The sequence below is a fragment of the Globicephala melas genome, chromosome 9 (assembly GCF_963455315.2).
Source record: "Globicephala melas chromosome 9, mGloMel1.2, whole genome shotgun sequence".
NCBI classification, from domain to species: domain Eukaryota; kingdom Metazoa; phylum Chordata; class Mammalia; order Artiodactyla; family Delphinidae; genus Globicephala; species Globicephala melas.
In genome coordinates, this window is record NC_083322.1 from 244,883 (window position 1) to 259,804 (window position 14,922).

Sequence of the window (14,922 nt, forward strand, 5' to 3'; positions counted from 1 at the left end):
GCTGCAGAGGTGGGCACTGCTGATCTGCCCAGGGGCAAGGAGACGACTCGCAGGCTTTCGGGTTTCACACAGGATAGATGTTGGGGATGGAGGGCAGAGGGTGAGCCTGCGGAGTGTGGACCGTCCAGGAGTGGCCGACAAGCTTGGAGCTCAGGAAGGGGGCGGGAAGGGCTTCATCTTCTCTCCAGAACCTAGTGCCCTGCTGTGTGGTGACCAATGCCAGGAAGTCAGTGATCGGAGCCACAGAGAAGCCAGCTGAGCCTCAAAGTGGACATTCGGTTCTGAGCCCGGGGATAAGGACGTGCCCCGCAGGCCCAGAGGACCAAAAAGCTGCCCCACGAGCAGGTGCTTTGAGCACATCGTCATACAAAGTCACCGTACGTTATGGTGCGTGACATGCCACGTGAACGGTACCAATAAACAGGACCCTGCTGATTGAGAAGAGAAACTAAGACAAACGTCATGCAGGAGTTTTAAGCAAAACTCACAGCATCGCAAGCTCGCTGCGTGCCGACAACTCATCACTCGGCAAGCACCCAGGGCCTCACGGTGCCCAGGGCGCCCGTCAGGGGCAGACAGGAGGACGGTGCCAAGGAAGTGTTCCTCCACCTCCCACGGGGGCCCCAAGCACACAGTCTTCTGCTTCACTCCCCAGTTCTGGAGAGAGTGCCTTGGCGTCACCAATGGCCTCTTACAGGAGGAGGGCCGTTTCCTTTGCCTCTGCTTTGGCTTTTGTTTTTGAAAATTATCTGCTACGTGGAATATGTCTCACTGACGATGGCCAGAACTGTCTCTGTGATGCCTCTGTTCAGTTTCTTCCATTCTCCCCAGACCTGCTTTCAACGCAGAGCAACGAGAAGGCTGAGGACGCATCCAGCCCACGCTCCTCAGGAAGCCGCACACCCGAGGGCAGCGCGGGGCAAGCATGCACCTCCCCCTCCGTCCTAACGTCCTGCTGCCTAAAAAGAGGAGGGTATCACCCCCAGGAAACACACCGCGAGAGCCGGGACACGAGTGACAGCGTGCGCTGGGACAGAAGCAGAGACACGTCCTCTCCTTACCAAGGCCTCTTCACTCCCTTGCCTCCAGGCCAGCTTCCACGCCGAGGGGCCCTCTTCGCGGCCATGCTGGGGGACACAGCACAGCTGGTCAGAGCGGAGGGACAGAGGGAGGGTCCCAGGGCAGCCACAGGGCCCACCCCCCCTCTCATGGGGACGCAGGTCCTGGCTCAGAGGGGCACTGGTGGTGCGACTTCACACAGGAACTCAGCCTCTCTGGGCCTTGGTTTTCTCTTCCAAGAAATGGGGAGAACTGTGAACCTTCTTCCTTGTGCCAGTGAGGCGGCAGGTAAAACGGGAGAAGCTGGCCATCCTGCTGTGGTCACTGGCCCCAGGAAGGCACAGCTCTCAGATGTCACTGCTCAAAACCATTTGGTGCAAAAGAGTGGGGAGTGCACAGCGTATCACCATGAAGAAAATGAGCAGTTTTCCACGTGTCCATAAAATTATTCTGGCATATTATGGGCTCTCCACAAATGCTGAAGCATGTTGATGCTATAAAATATATGACCCAATCATAAGCCAGAACGAGCTGCCAAACATCTTCAAAATCACCGCCGGGCTCTCTCAGGGGGAAGAATGTAAAATGTCTCATTCATAATTCTTTATATCGGTTACATGTTGAAAGAATAATATTTCAGAAATGTTGGATTATATATGTTATTCAAATTAATTTTATGTTTCTTTTTTAAGGTGCCTACCAAAAATTTAAAATTACAAACGTGGCTCACGTTGTAAGTCTAGTGAACAACGCTAACACTTACCAAAAACATTGGGAGACAGAAGGAAAACATTAAAAACTATATATTTTCATCCAATAATTCCAGTTCAAGAAATTTAGGGCTTCCCTGGTGGCACAGTGGTTAAGAATCCGCCTGCCAATGCAGGCGACAAGGGTTCGAGCCCTGGTCCGGGAAGATCCCACATGCTGCGGAGCAGCTAAGCCCGTGTGCCACAACTACTGAGCCTGTTCTCTAAAGCCCGTGAGCCACAACTACTGAGCCCATGTACCACAACTACCGAAGCCTGCGGGCCTAGAGCCCGTGCTCCACAACAAGAGAAGCCACCGCAATGAGAAGCCTGCGCACCGCAACAAAGAGTAGCCCCTGCTCGCCACAGCTAGAGAAAGCCCACGTGCAGCAACGAAGACCCAATGCAGCCAAAAATAAATAATAAAATAAAATAAATAAAAGCCCTTCTCTAAAAAGCAAAAAAAAAGAAAGAAAGAAAGAAAGAAATTTACCCTCGAAAAGTAGGAGGGAGATCTGTATCATCAGAACTGGAGGGGTTTCCACAACAAATTAGGAAAAACAGTATATGCTGCATGGGGTGTATGTGCATATAAAACAAAAAAAGGCATTCAAATCCCCCAAATATATATATCAAAATAGGATTGTGAAAGATAATATAGAAAAAAAGATTATGTGGGAAGAATTATTTGTAAGGCTAACTTTTTTTTCTAAGGTGTGGCTACAGCTAGACAGTAAGGAATCCAACCACTGCCCCAAACTGAGTGAATAAAACATCCTCACATCAAACAATACATGCCGCATGACCTGGTTTAGGAAAGATTACCGTGCTTTTGTGTATGTACATGGAATAAAGGTCTGTAAAGACATGGCACGAGATACTAAGGACAGGTATCTCACAGGCCAGGGTTTCAGACAACTATCAGAGAGAGAAAACGATTATTCTTCACAGGTAACAGAAGCCAAAATCTGCTTGCCGCATTATCTATAAGACAAAAACCGAGGAAGCGGTTTGATAATAATTTTAACACCACAGTATACAATTCTAGAGATACCAAAGAATCATTATGAAGACTCTTCTGATGATAATTATGAAAATGGTATACAAGATGAAGACTGGGAGTTGTGGTGTCCTGAGTGACACCGTATCACCGACACGTGCTTCTTGAGTATACACATGCACACGTGGTCCAGAACATGAAACATTACACCTTATGACTTGCATGTGCTTCTCGAGTATACACACACGCGCACACAAACACGTGCTCGCACACCTAGTCCAGAACATGAAACAACTACATAAGGAGCAGGGCCATGAGGGTGTCAGTGATAATAACAAATGTTTGACAGAATTCGCCAGTGAGGTCATCTGAGCCTGGGTCGCTTTGTGGAGAGATTTTCTATACTAACACAATTTTGTTACTAACCACAGATCTACTCAGACTTTCTGTTTCTTCTTGAGGCAATTTCACCAATTTATATCTTCCAGGAATTTCCCTTTCATCTAAATTGTCTAATCTGTTAGCATGAAATGCTGTCATTCTATTAGTGAAAGTGGGTGCTGAAGTCTCAATCACTGTTGAATTTTCTATTTCTCCCTTTAATTGGGTCAGTTTTTACTTCTCGTATTTTGTGTCTCTTTTGTGAGGTGCATGTTCATTTATAAATGTCACATTTTCCTGCAAGCTAATTATTTTATTACTACCATACGTTCCTCCACCTCTAGTCCAGCCACTCAAGCTCTGTTACAGCTGCTGTTTGATGGTTTACCTTGTCCATCTTTTTACTTTTAATCCATTTGAGTCTTTTAATCTAAAATGTATCTCTTATGTGCCTCCTGGAATAGCCAATCAAATAAGCCATCCGCAAACAAGGCCCGCCTCAGGGTCTGAGTCGCAGGACCACGCCCACTGCATAACAGAATCAGTGTGAAGTGTCTTACCTTCCTTCTGGAGTCTTCATCTTTCCCATTATTCCTCTCTAAATTCTCTGCATGCCTAGGAAGCAAATATGATCAAAATCAAAATTAATTTTAAACAAAGACTTGAAAATTAAAACACTGACATCCCAGTGAAGGCTCAGCAATTGATATGATTAAGAATGGCAGTAGTCTGGCATATTGCAAAGCACGCTATGTTAGAACTATGAATACTAAATCCTTTTTTAAACTATTTTTACTATTTCAGCAGTAGTACAAGATAGGAAATATCTTCAGAAGAGAGAGAAGAAACTATGTTTTAACAAACTTGTGTTTGTGTATGACTCTATATCCTTATAAGAGTTCTAGAATATTCCTGTAATTTTATTAGAGAAGCTCCCAAATGTTATTTTGTGTTTAATATAATATTTGTATTTCCAAAAGAAAGATTTACCTTGAAATATGTTCTATTCTTTAATCATATTTTATATGTTTACCTGGGACCTAAAATAAAGGCTTTCAAAATTGCAAGTTGATTTTCAATTTTTGGAACTTACATTCATACCAATTCAATATAGCATATGTTTAAAAACATACAGAACCAAGCAAAAGCTTCACTGTGCATTCCAGCAGATCTGCAATATAAAATCCAGGAATCTGCACCCCCAGGTTTAAGTACTAACTTTGTTCAAACTTGTAAGAATTTGGGCAAGGCATTTAACCTGAGTCTTCCTAATCTGCGAAAAAGAATTACCAAATATAGTTGTCACAAAGAACAAATTATAACGCAGAGCTCATATACAAAATGAGGGTTTACACACAAACTCTAATCTGTAATCTTCATGAACTGCACAAAATAGGTATCATCCAAGCTTCACCAGAAAAGATGAGGCTCCAAAGGGCCACCCAACATCCCAGGGAAGATGCAGATGTGCAGCGGCCTGGCCAATGCCCTGGCCTTTGTCTGACTTGCAAACACTGGGCAGCGGTGGTCTGCGGGCGTGTCTGCGCTTAGTGTTTAGGGGAGGTGAACCACAGGCCGGTAAAAGGTGCCCAACAGCCCACCTGCAGACGCTCTCCCCTCGCAAAGCAGAGACTCCCAAGCGAATCGGTCCCCCACGTGAGGGTGGACAGTCTAATGCTGCATGAGCAAGTATGTAAAAGGCAGAACAGGACTAATGATTCATTGATATAACAAGCTTCCAAGCTCCACGAGTACACCAAAAATACAATTTAGAGGGCTTGCATTGAGAGTAAATGAGGTGCATCTATAATTTATTCTCACTTACTGGCCCTAATCAGGCCCAACAAGAAAAATTCATTTTGAAGCACTGTGTGAGAACTGTGTTGTAAACAGAATAAACAACCAAAGGACGAATATTCCTTACTCGCTTCCAGTCCCATCTCTCTTCGAACTTGCACCTCGATTTCTGCATTCACCATTCTATCAAAAAAAATTCCATAACCATTAATTAGTATATCATAATGAATTAACCATAATTAGTGAGCTCTGTAAAAGAAGTCATGAGCTCAAAATTTAACAACAGCATCGATGTTACAGGCATCTCTTAAAATAACGGTTTTTACAACCTCTCTTTAGTAAATAAGGGGTTTGACATAAGGGAGATGAATAAGGTACACCAAAAGGGGATGCGCCTTTCTCTGAGGGGGCTGACGCGTCAGGAAATGGTACCTCGGCCTCCCTCCTCCTGTGCTCCTTCTTGCCCACGCTGCTTCGGCGCTTCTCCTCGTCCACATGGAAGCCTTCTTTATGGCGTTTTTCTTTATGCCTTTCTTCCCCTTCCTTGTCAGAGAATGAATTGCTTTTTTCTTTTGAATACTTCTCTCTTTTCTCCCTTGTGCTGCTTTTTTCTCGATGTTTCTTTTCTCTGTCTGGCTCTTTCTGCTTCCTGTGTCGTCTTTCACCTTCTTCCTTATAAAGCCAATACTTGAGAGGATTGTCTTTGCTGTCACCATACTGCAACTTTGGACGTGACATTGAAAAACACATGAGCGTATAAAACAGACGCCTGCTGTCTTATATACACATTACAGCAAACACAGGGGAAGACACAGAGCTGACCTGGCTCTCACTCCCCTGTCCTGCCGCGGGCACCTTCCCATACTCACCTGGCGATGGGAAAGGAAACCACGCAGACACCCCCCCCCGACACACACACACACACACACACACACACACACACACACACACGACAACAGACAGCGCAGCCAGCAGCCTCACCCTAAGGAGGAGCATCGTCCCAATTCCTCTGCATGGCGGACACCCTTCCCTTCCTGCCGCCCTCTCCTCGACTCCCCCGCGTCCTGAGCGCTACCAACACGCAAGGCCCTCCTGAGAGAGCCATGTGACTTGTCTGGAAGGACATCCGCTTTCGTGGGCGCACACTGCGCCTCTCTTCATGGCACACAGCTCACATGTCTGCCCCCACCCGCAGGGAGATGGTTCAGCCATCCCTGCATCTCCCAAGCCTCCAGGGATGTCCAGGGACCACGGGTGCCGAGGCCACAAGGCAGCGATCTGCGAGCTTACACAGTGGGTCATGAGCGCCCGGTTCGGGGAGCATCACCACCATGTCTCAGCAGGACCCAAACTGAACCGTCCTTCTCCGTTCACTCAGGGCCTCCTCCGCCTCTGTTCCCCGTGGTTCCATCCCCTCCAGCCCCCACCCGCTCTGCTCATGGCCACCAGGATAACCTTCCCAAAGAGAAACATGGAGAAGCTCCTCAGGTGTGAAGTTAGATTCCTGCACACCCATCACAGACTGAATTCGAAGGGAATTAAAGATTTACCGTTAAAAAATTATGAGGACCCAGAACAAAACACAGGCAACTCCTTACATGACACCAGCGTGGGGAAGAGGGCTCTCCAAGCATCACAACAACAACAGAAATAAGGAAAGACAGACCTGACTACTTCATAACTTTAAACTTACTTATAAAAATAACGATTGCACAGTAGAACAAACAGAACACTGACATATATAACTAGCAGAGAGTTCATCTTTAAAGTACTCTTAAAGTTAACAATACCCCCCACTAGACAAGTATGCAGACATACACAGGTAGTAACTAATAATAGGACAATAAACCCTTTTATAAAATGCCCTTTGGGGACTTCCCTGGTGGTCCAGTGGCTAAGACTCTGTGCTCCCACTGCAGGGGGCCCAGGTTCGATCCCTGGTCGGGGAAATAGATCTCACATGCATGCCGCAACTAAGAGTTACATGCCACAACTAAGGAGCCAGCGAGCCACAGCTAAGGAGCCTACCTGCCGCAACTAAGACCCAGCACAACCAAATAAATAAATAAAAATAAGTATTTTTTAAAAATACCCTCTGCTTCTGAATCAAATTAGCAAATGTTAAAAATTATGATAATGCCCAGTTGCTGCTTAGGACATGGGGAATCACACTCTGATGTATGAACAATTACAGTCTAATGTAAAACAAATGGGGTAACACTTACTTTGATCGAGCAAGTTCACTTCCAGAAATTAATCATAAGGAAATAATTATGAATAAATGCAAAAAGTTTATACCATGGATGTCTTTACCAAAGACATTTAGAAGCAACGTAAGTATCCAAAAAAAAGCAGATGTGTCCAGAAAACATCATTGAATACTGTATTATGCAGGTATTAAAATACTATAGACAGATATGACAGCTTAGAAAAAAATGCTCGAAATGTATCAAAACAGTTATAAAACAGTAAAAATCCAACTTAAGAAAATAAAGTTTCTATGTACATATCCAAACACATACACTTATATGAACATATGTACATAAACCTATAGGGCATATAGCTAAACATTATCAGTAATTATCTCTGTTTTTTATTTTTTCTCTTATTATTATTTGCATTTTGTAAATTTTCCAAGATAACCAAGGTGTACTCTTGGAATTGGAGAAACACACTTGCCTGTGAGAACTTAGTGCCTGAGAACTGTCTTAGGTCTTAGATTCCGTTTTACAGTATTTTCCAGAAGCCCTCTAACGCCTGTGCCTGAGCGCCCTGAGCTTTGCAGCTGGAGCCCCTCCCAGGCCTCGCCCTGCGTACCTTTCTTTCTCGGTATCTTCTTTCTCTCTCCTCATCTCCTCTCTCAGAGTCTTCATCTCTCCGTTCCCCCTCTGCAATTCTTGCTTTACTTACTACAAAAATAAAACGGACTTTTAACATTCTCAAACTTTAGCACAGCAAAAATATCTTCTAACATCCTGCTGCAGTCTTTACTGTAGATATCACACAGTAACACATATGAAAACATATTCTTTAATTAAAACACATTCTCCAATCTCAAGAATGGAAAGTTCTAGAATCTAAACTTAAAATGGAATAAAGAAGAAGGAAACCTGGAAAGCATGTCAGAGGAACGCCTGGGAACCCGAGAGGAGCCCCGGCCCAAACACAGGCCTTTGGGGCTCCTGCCCTGGACTGAGATGCTCAGGGAAGCAAAGTCCAGTCCAGCTGGGCAGACTGCTTCATTCATCTGCAGGGAAAAGGCGGCTTCGGATGACTGGGGGATGGCCCCCCGCCCCGGGTCTCCCACAGCCCTGCTGCCTGGGGTACATGGATGCAGGAGGCCCTGTGATGCAGGTGGGTGCACCCACCCCACCCCATGATCTCTCCCTGCCATGGGGGAGCCCAATAGAGCCACCTCAGTCACTGGTGACGCCTGCAGCCCCGTTCAATAGTGAAAAACTAGACTTTCATTTTTGAATTTGCACCAAGTTATTAGGCTTAAAACTAAAAGAATCCACATTTTTAAAGGTGAGGACAAAATTCAACATACAGAGATCATCGAAACAAAGTTCATTCACTCCAGAAGTATTCACCAGGGGCTTCCCTGGTGGCGCAGTGGTTAAGAATATGCCTGCCAATGCAGGGGACACGGGTTCAAGCCCCGGTCCAGGAAGATTCCATATGCCGCGGAGCACCTAAGCCCGTGTGCCACAACTACTGAGCCTGCGCTCTAGAGCCTGCGAGCCACAATTACTGAGCCCAAGTGCCACAACTACTGAAGCCCGCACACCTAGAGCCCGTGCTCTGCAACAAGAGAAGCCACCGCAATGAGAAGCCCACGCACCGCAACAAAGAGTAGCCCCCGCTTGACGCAACTAAAGAAAGCCTGCGCGCAGCAACGAAGACCCAGTGCAGCCATAAGTAAATAAATAAATTTATAAAAAAAACAAAAAAACAAAAGTATTCACCAAACCTGACCACTTTCTAGGAGCCTGGGGTACACAAGATCAAAACAACCGGTGGGGGTCTCCTGGGGGGACACAGGAGTGAAGGGGTGGGTTCCGAGAGACGGGAGAGAAAGAGTGGGGGGTCAGGATGATCGTCAGAATTTCTGACCTAAGGAAGGAAGGGAGGGCCCCGGGGATCCAGGGGAGACACAGAGGAGACGAGGGAAGAGGCACGAAAACAACCAGGGGAGGAGGGAGGACCGTCAGTCTAGTTGTGCAATGAGTCTCTCCAGAGCAGCCCACTCAACACTGCACTGAAAATCCAGATCAGGCAGCAGACCAAAGGACTGATCTGAAACCAAAACAGACTGTATTACTAAAAAGTACCGGGCTTCCCTGGGGGCACAATGGTTAGGAGTCCACCTGCCAGTGCAGGGGACACAGGTTCCAGCCCTGGTCCAGGAAGATCCCACATGCCGTGGAGCAACTAAGCCTGTGTGCCACAACTACTGAGCCTATACTCTAGAGCCCGTGAGCCACAACTACTGAGCCCGTGCACCACAACTACCGAGCCCACGTGCCACAGTTACTGAAGCCCGCACGCCTAGAGCCCACAAGCCACAACTACTGAGCCCACGTGCCACAACTACTGAGCCCGCATGCCACAACTACTGAAGCCCACGTGCCACAACTGAGCCCACGTGCCACAGCTACTGAGCCCGCGTGCCACAGCTACTGAAGCCTGCACACCTAGAGCCTGCGTGCCACAAGTACTGAGCCCACGAGCCACAACTACTGAGCCCGTGTGCCACAGCTACTGAGCCTGCGCACCACAGCTACTGAGCCCGCATGCCTAGAGCCCACGAGCCACTACTGAGTCCATGTGCCACAACTACTGAGTCTGTGTGCCACAACTATTGAAGCCCATGTGCCACAACTACTGAAGCCCACGTGCCTAGAGCCCGTGCTCCGCAACAAGAGAAGCCACTACAATGAGAAGCCCATGCAGAGGAACGAAGAGTAGCCACCGCTCGCCGCAACTAGAGGAAGCCTGTGCACAGCAACGAAGACCCAACACAGCCATAACTAAATAAATAAATAAATTTATTTTAAAAATAAAAAATTTAATTAAATTTAAAAATACCAAGAACATCAAAATAATAATCCTAAAGAGAGGCAATGGATAGTCAGGTAGTCAGTGTTAAACTTAATTAGAGATAACCCTCTTAACCCCAGCTCTGCCCCAGCATTCGGCCTGGCAGAGATGCACACTCGGGTCCTCGGGGCCTGAGCCCCTGCACAGGAGGGACACACTCCAACAGGGGCCACAAACCGAGGTCCTAGTCCCATCGTGTTCACAGCCTGAGGATTCTAAGAGTCACCACATGCTCTTCTCATATGTTCCTTTTTTGTTTATGTTGGCTAGTTTGAATTTTTTTATAGGAAGCAGACACTATTTGCATAATAAAAAATAATGAAGATACTTATTTCCATTTTGGGGAGGAAAAAGTTATGTACCTCTACCTTAGAATGCCTAGGAATTTGGACAAATAATATTTAAATACGGCTTAAAGCTAACACTTTTGAGGAATTCTTTTTTATCAAAGAGCATTATTTTTGTTTATTTACAACGTGGATTACGATCTATTGAGGTAATAAACCTAAAATATATTTCAATGGTAAAACTCCAGCAAATCATGAGAAAACTGTTACTCCTTTTGTTCACTGAAATGAGTTTTAAAAAAACCCGAAAGAAAGCTTCCCTGGTGGCGCTGTGGTTGAGAGTCTGCCTGCCAATGCAGGGGACACGGGTTCGAGCCCTGGTCTGGGAGGATCCCACATGCCACGGAGCGACTAGGCCCGTGAGCCACAACTACTGAGCCTGCGCGTCTGGAGCCTGTGCTCCACAACAAGAGAGGCCAAGATAGTGAGGCCCGCGCACTGCGATGAAGAGTGGCCCCCGCTTGCCACAACTAGAGAAAGCCCTCACACAGAAACGAAGACCCAACATAGCAAAAAAAAATAATAATAATAATTAATTAATTAACTCCTACCCCCAACATCTTCTAAAAAAAAAAACCCGAAAGAAAAGAGTGCAAAGAGCACACGCGAGCACCACCGGGGCCTCCCACTTCACAGTCAAAGCCGAGACCTTCATAAAAACCAGGAGAGAAAACAAGCGGGGAGGGGCCACCTCCAAGGAGGAAAGTGCCCCCGAGTCACAGACCTGCCCGCCTGTGCTCCGGCCTGTCTCGGTCCCTGTCGCGGTCGCGGTCGCCGCCCAGCCGGCTGCGGTGCATGGCCACCTGCCGCAGCTCCGCCGGCCGCGCCCGGCCCCTCTTGCGCTCCTTCGCTCGGCCGTGGGGCTTCTCCGCGTCCCGCTCCTGGTGCTTCTCCTGTGGCCGGCCCCTGTCCTTCCTGCTGTCCCGCGGCTTGTCCCTGTCCCTGTCCCCGCGCGGGCGCCCCCCGGCAGCCTGGCCGTCCCTCTCGGCCGCGCTCTCTCTGTACTCGGCGTCACGGTCTGCGGCGCTGGGTCTGCGCTCTTTGCGGTCCGCCCGGTCCGCCTCTGACTCCCTCCGCGGCTTCCGGGCTCTGGGCCTCGTCTCTTCCGTGGGACTGGCTGATCGAGCGGCCTGCGCGGGAGAAGGACAACGGGGCTCTGAACCCAGGCTCATACTCACTGAAGGGCCCTAAGAAGCGCTGGCGTCAACTGCTCCCCATCCCGGCACGACGGGCCGGGACGCAGACTCTGGAACCCGCAGAAGCGGGCTCAGCTTGGCAGCCCGTGCTTGGCGAGGCGCCCACTTACAGGGACGTCCCCGTGTGCTGGCAGATCAAACCTAAAGCGCTACGTGAGTCAGAAAGAAAAGAAAGGGGCGCTGAGGCTGTGCGGGAAAGTCTCCAGGACACTATCCGCCGGGGGCCCCTCTCAAGGAACAAGGACCCTTGTCGGAAACTCTCAGGAGGTCTTTTGTTTGGCCATGCTGCGCAGCATGCGGGATCTTAGTTCCATGACCAGGATCGAACCCGAGCCCCCCGCACTGGAAGCATGGAGTCTGAAACACTGACGGACCACCGGGGAAGCCCCCTCTCAGGAGGTCTTGATCGCAACCCCTCAGCCGCGCACACACATGCACACAGACCACACACGCGCACACGCACTCACACTCACAAGGCCCGAGCTCTGAACGCTGACAGGAACCCAACTGGTGGAATGCTGGGCCGAACTGGGACGGAAAACCCGATCCAAGAGGGTTCCAGAGCAATTAACCACATGGCTTTATCTCTGAGTCAAACCACCTCTGAAATGAGCCACATGGAAGCAAAGTTGTGCAGAGCTGAGAACCCGGTAACACTGTGCAAGATTACCATCCAGCGTCCAAACAGACCCCAACTCAAATCTTTTTTCCCAAATCTTTAAAATATATTACCCAAAGGTGTTTTCTGAGCTCATCTTCTTTCCAAGTATCATCTTTGGTTCTTCTCTAAAAAGAAAAGTATAGAGTTAGAATTTTTAAAGTTTAAAATATCTAATTTTTTATGCTCCAGTGAGCTGATTTTTCATCAGACCATTTTAGTCAATGGCAATCCTCGGTATGCCAGAAATTACTGTCTATCTACAAGAATAAAAGGCAATACGAACACCGATTTTTTAAAATTACCCACAAATGATCACAGGCTACTTCATATTCATGCTGCTCCGAGGCTCGGGCCCACCACAGGCACCCAGCCCCACCTCCCCTCAGCGGACTCAGGGCGGACTCCTCGGTGGGATCTGTGCCGGGCAGGTGCCTCTTCGGGTGCTAAGAGCACACAAGCCCACAACCAGGGGCTCTGGCCACGTGCACGGGGTGATAAGTAACAAAAGCCACCAAGGATGTTTTCCCATAGAGAACAAGGTAAATCTACCCTGTCTACCTCATTTCCCTTTGAGACACTCTGCCTTATACAGGGCGATTTGGTGTGTTTAAAATTTAAAGCAAATGGAGTACAAGTGAAAATGAAAACATATTCACGGATCAGCCACCAAAATTTTTCCTGTTGATGTGAAAATGAGGGAAGCAGAAAAAAATTCACAACAGCTCATAAACACTCTAAGGAGAAATAAATAAAAAGCAACCAGGCCAAGAATCTACCAAAGCACAACCAGAAAGTACATCGTGCCCTGCTGTCACTGGAACACGTATTCTTTTCTGATAAATCGGTCGATTTAGCAAAAGGGGTCCACGGTAAGACATGGTGAAGATGGTCAGCGGCAGTTAGCATAGCTATAACCTGCAGCTGCTGAACTTTAAAATGTTTTCTCTCTCAAGTTAACGGCTCTTTAGAGAGGTTTAATACTTGACCTTTTCCAAACAAATGGGCCAAACCCGAGGGAGAGCATATGCGCTGCTTGTGGAGCGGGTAGCCTCTGTGACGAGTGTGTGGGAAACGGGCTCTTAACGGCTGTGATTGCATTACTGAGGCCAATAGAGTAAAAACACCTGAAGGCAACAGATCACCAGAGACCCCAGGGCTTCCCGCCGCCTCTTCCGTTTTCACCAACAAAACCCAGCTTCGGGCTTTACTTCATCCTGAAGCTTTTCTTTCTTTCCTTTCTTTTTTCTCTTGTAAATTTTTAAAGCTGTAAAATGACACAGAGCTCCTCGTGCCCAACACAGCCCCATTTGTCACATGTATCCCCAGAAACTCCATGCACAGCCCGTGTATGTGAGACCACAGCACTTCAGACCAGGAGCCCCCCTGCCCCGTGCCCTCCACTCAGCCAGGGTCCTGCCCTGTGAGGCAGGCAGGCAAGTAAATTAAAACTGACGCTCCAAGAAGGCAGGCAGCATTTCCTCCTGCGAGAGGAAGAAACCCCACCCTGAAAACAAAAGAAAACCCCAGGAGAGCTGCCTGAACAGCAGAACCTCCAACCTCCTTATCGAAGGGTAACCTAAATACAGACATACCCCTCCTACTTACCTGTACATACAGATATGTACGTGTTCACACTGCTCGATGTCCTTCCTGATGCAATCACACTGCATAGCTCTACAGTGGACACTGCCTATATAATCACCGTATGATAACTGATGACAGACTGACATTATAATGCAGTGATCCCAGTTCAGGCAAACAAAAGCGGTGGCCATTGAGGATCTGGTCTCAGACACGTACCTGCGCCACTGAGAACCTGAACTTTTCCTGAACTGCACCAGATCCAAGAACACTACCAGTCATCAGAACAGCGCCTGCCAGCTGCGAGGACCCCAGCCAAGCCCTCACTTCTTCCAAGCGCCAACGATCATTCTTGACAAACAGCTCATGGAGCTAACCGTTTTGCCTTTATAAGCCGCCCTCACTTTGCAGTTCAAGAGCTTGAATCTGTGTCTCCCGGGCTGCAGTCATAACAAACGCCAAATAAACACGTTTTTATCTCAATCAAGTCTCCATTTCTAAAATTTTGGTTAACACAACTTTTAAAACATCCTATAAACAAATCACAGAAGACTTAAGTTATGGAATAACTTATGAAAATGTAGAGAGATTGGTACAAGATGGCAGAGTAGAAGGACGTGCTCTCACTCCTGCTTGCGAGAACACCGGAATCACAACTAACTGCTGAACAATCACTGACAGGAAGAAACTGGAACTCACCAAAAACGATACCCCACATCCAAATACAAAGGAGAGGCCACAAAGAGACAGTACGAGGGGCGAAATCACAATAAAATCAAATCCCATAACTGCTGGGTGGGTGACTCACAAACTGGAGAACACTTATACCAGAGAAGTCCACCCACTGGATTGAAGGTTCTGAACCACACGTCAGGCTTCCAAACCTGGGGGTCTGCCAATGGGAGGAGGAATTCCTAGAGAATCAGACTTTGAAGGCTAGTGGTATTTGACTGCAGGACTTCGACAGGACTGGGGGAAACAGAGACTCCACTCTTGGAGGGCACACACAAAGTAGTGTGTGCATCGGGACCCAGGGGAAGGAGCAGGG

At 47.7% G+C, this 14,922-nt stretch overlaps 1 protein-coding gene across 2 annotated transcripts in view; it reads right to left on the reverse strand.

Annotated features, from left to right (window-relative positions):
- The window catches only part of DYNC2I1 (dynein 2 intermediate chain 1), a 44,229-nt gene that overhangs the window by 22,405 nt on the left and 6,902 nt on the right, over window positions 1-14,922 (reverse strand). The window contains exons 2-8 of one of the 2 annotated variants that reach the window (XM_030854384.2): window positions 12,365-12,418; window positions 11,161-11,566; window positions 7,804-7,895; window positions 5,419-5,709; window positions 5,114-5,169; window positions 3,750-3,804; window positions 1,062-1,127 (exon numbers count right to left, since the gene is read on the reverse strand). In XM_030854384.2, coding sequence (XP_030710244.2) covers window positions 1,062-1,127; window positions 3,750-3,804; window positions 5,114-5,169; window positions 5,419-5,709; window positions 7,804-7,895; window positions 11,161-11,566; window positions 12,365-12,418 — 1,020 coding nt within the window. The remainder of the gene's footprint in view (window positions 1-1,061; window positions 1,128-3,749; window positions 3,805-5,113; window positions 5,170-5,418; window positions 5,710-7,803; window positions 7,896-11,160; window positions 11,567-12,364; window positions 12,419-14,922) is intronic. The other variant, XM_060305012.1, reaches the window with a different exon arrangement.